The 1,703-nt window shown below is 36.6% G+C and overlaps 1 protein-coding gene across 1 annotated transcript; it reads left to right on the top strand.

The window, feature by feature from the left end:
* Positions 1–920: 920 nt before the first annotated feature.
* LOC110865818 (histone H4) lies at positions 921–1,431 on the top strand. Its single transcript, XM_022115139.2, has one exon. The coding sequence runs from the start codon at positions 1,003–1,005 to the stop codon at positions 1,312–1,314; it is 312 nt and encodes a 103-aa protein (XP_021970831.1). The 5' UTR covers positions 921–1,002; the 3' UTR covers positions 1,315–1,431.
* The last annotated feature ends 272 nt before the right edge of the window (positions 1,432–1,703 follow it).

Raw genomic sequence — 1,703 nt, 5'->3', positions numbered from 1 at the left:
TGACGATGGTCTTTAAGATACAACCAATGCATCACTTTCTGATGGAGAATGTTGATGAAAATGAAGCTATTATTCAACTTATCTGTGTGTAACATACTTAGTTACCTTACTACAATACATGTATTTTGAAAGAACTTGATTTGTGTCTTTTTTTATTACAAACTATAAAAAAATTCATATATTCTTGAAAGAGGGTATTAACTCTATTGACAAGAGTTCAGATCTCATTGTAGCCTCGTAGGTGCATGGTTCAACCATAAAAATTCATTCTGTATTTTACTAATTGTAATTGCCGACAACTTGCAGTCTAACTTCTATGCATCTTAATTTGAGTGATTTAATCGCAATAGAAATAATAAGTGGTATAACATTTGTTCACAAACTTGCAACTTCACTTTCACATAAGATTATGTTTGAAACCATGTGTATTATTTTACCTTTTTTTCTCATATTATCCTAAGGTCTCCGAATCATAAATTTTATATTAATAGTACGTTGGTCGTTTTATTTTCTTTATAAAAGTGAGAGTTTCATAATAAATTTCCTTCATAGAATTTGGTTATGATCATCGTAAATGTATATTTTTGTTTGTCAATACCTCAAAAACATATTATTTTATCTAACCTTCACGGGTATTAGCACTGGTATAAAAATAAAGTCTCAAAATTTGCACTTGTATGTGAAATTAAATAAGTGTTTTCTTCCAGCCATTAAAAAATCTTCTAATATAAATACCACGTCATCGATCCACCACTTGCCAAAACTAAAGTTCCAGTCCGTCTATCATAATCCCATCACGATAGTTAAAACCACATAACACGGATCTTTAATCTCCACCGTCGATCATTTCCTATTGACCGCTTTAAAATTCAAAACCCCCAATACCATCATCAATCCCTTTATATATAAACCCTAATCCACAGCCCAATTTCATTCAAGCTATTTCTTTCAAAATATCATAAACCCAATTAGCTTTCGTCAAATCAAATTCCTACTGCAACAATGTCTGGTCGCGGAAAGGGAGGAAAGGGGCTGGGAAAGGGAGGAGCAAAGCGTCACCGGAAAGTTCTCCGGGATAATATTCAGGGTATCACCAAACCTGCCATCAGGAGGCTCGCTAGAAGAGGTGGAGTCAAGAGAATCAGCGGTCTCATTTATGAAGAGACACGTGGCGTTCTGAAGATATTTTTGGAGAATGTGATTCGTGACGCTGTTACCTACACGGAGCACGCTCGCCGGAAAACAGTGACGGCGATGGATGTTGTCTATGCTCTGAAGAGGCAAGGAAGGACTTTGTACGGTTTTGGGGGTTAATTGATTTCTGCCAACAATTTGTAATGAATTGTGTTATCTTTGAACTATTTGGTCTTGATATGTGAATCATCAAAAGTCGAAACGATTGCGGTGGAATGAAAGTTAGTTGTTCACATGTTTGGGGTCAAGTTATTCTACAAAAGCTTCTAATTGTAAGAAGTGTAAGAAGGATTTATAGAGTGACAAGTGTCCAATAACCTAAAACTAAACCCATTACATCACCACCAAAAACCTAAACACTCACCCCCACCCCACCCCACCACCACCCAAAAACCTAACCCCCCCTCCAACCAAAAAACCTAAACCCCCCACCCCCCAACCCCCCCCCCCCGGCAAAAAAAACAAAAAAAAAAACTATACCTCACCAAAAAACCCCTAAAAAACCTAAA

This window comes from Helianthus annuus, chromosome 6 (genome assembly GCF_002127325.2).
Source record: "Helianthus annuus cultivar XRQ/B chromosome 6, HanXRQr2.0-SUNRISE, whole genome shotgun sequence".
Taxonomy (NCBI): Eukaryota; Viridiplantae; Streptophyta; class Magnoliopsida; order Asterales; family Asteraceae; genus Helianthus; species Helianthus annuus.
This window is presented reverse-complemented; position numbering and strand designations above follow the sequence as displayed.

Coding starts and splice junctions, on each gene's coding strand:
- LOC110865818 (XM_022115139.2), top strand. CDS start 1,003: ATGTCTGGTCGCGGAAAGGGAGGAAAGGGGCTGGGAAAGGGAGGAGCA.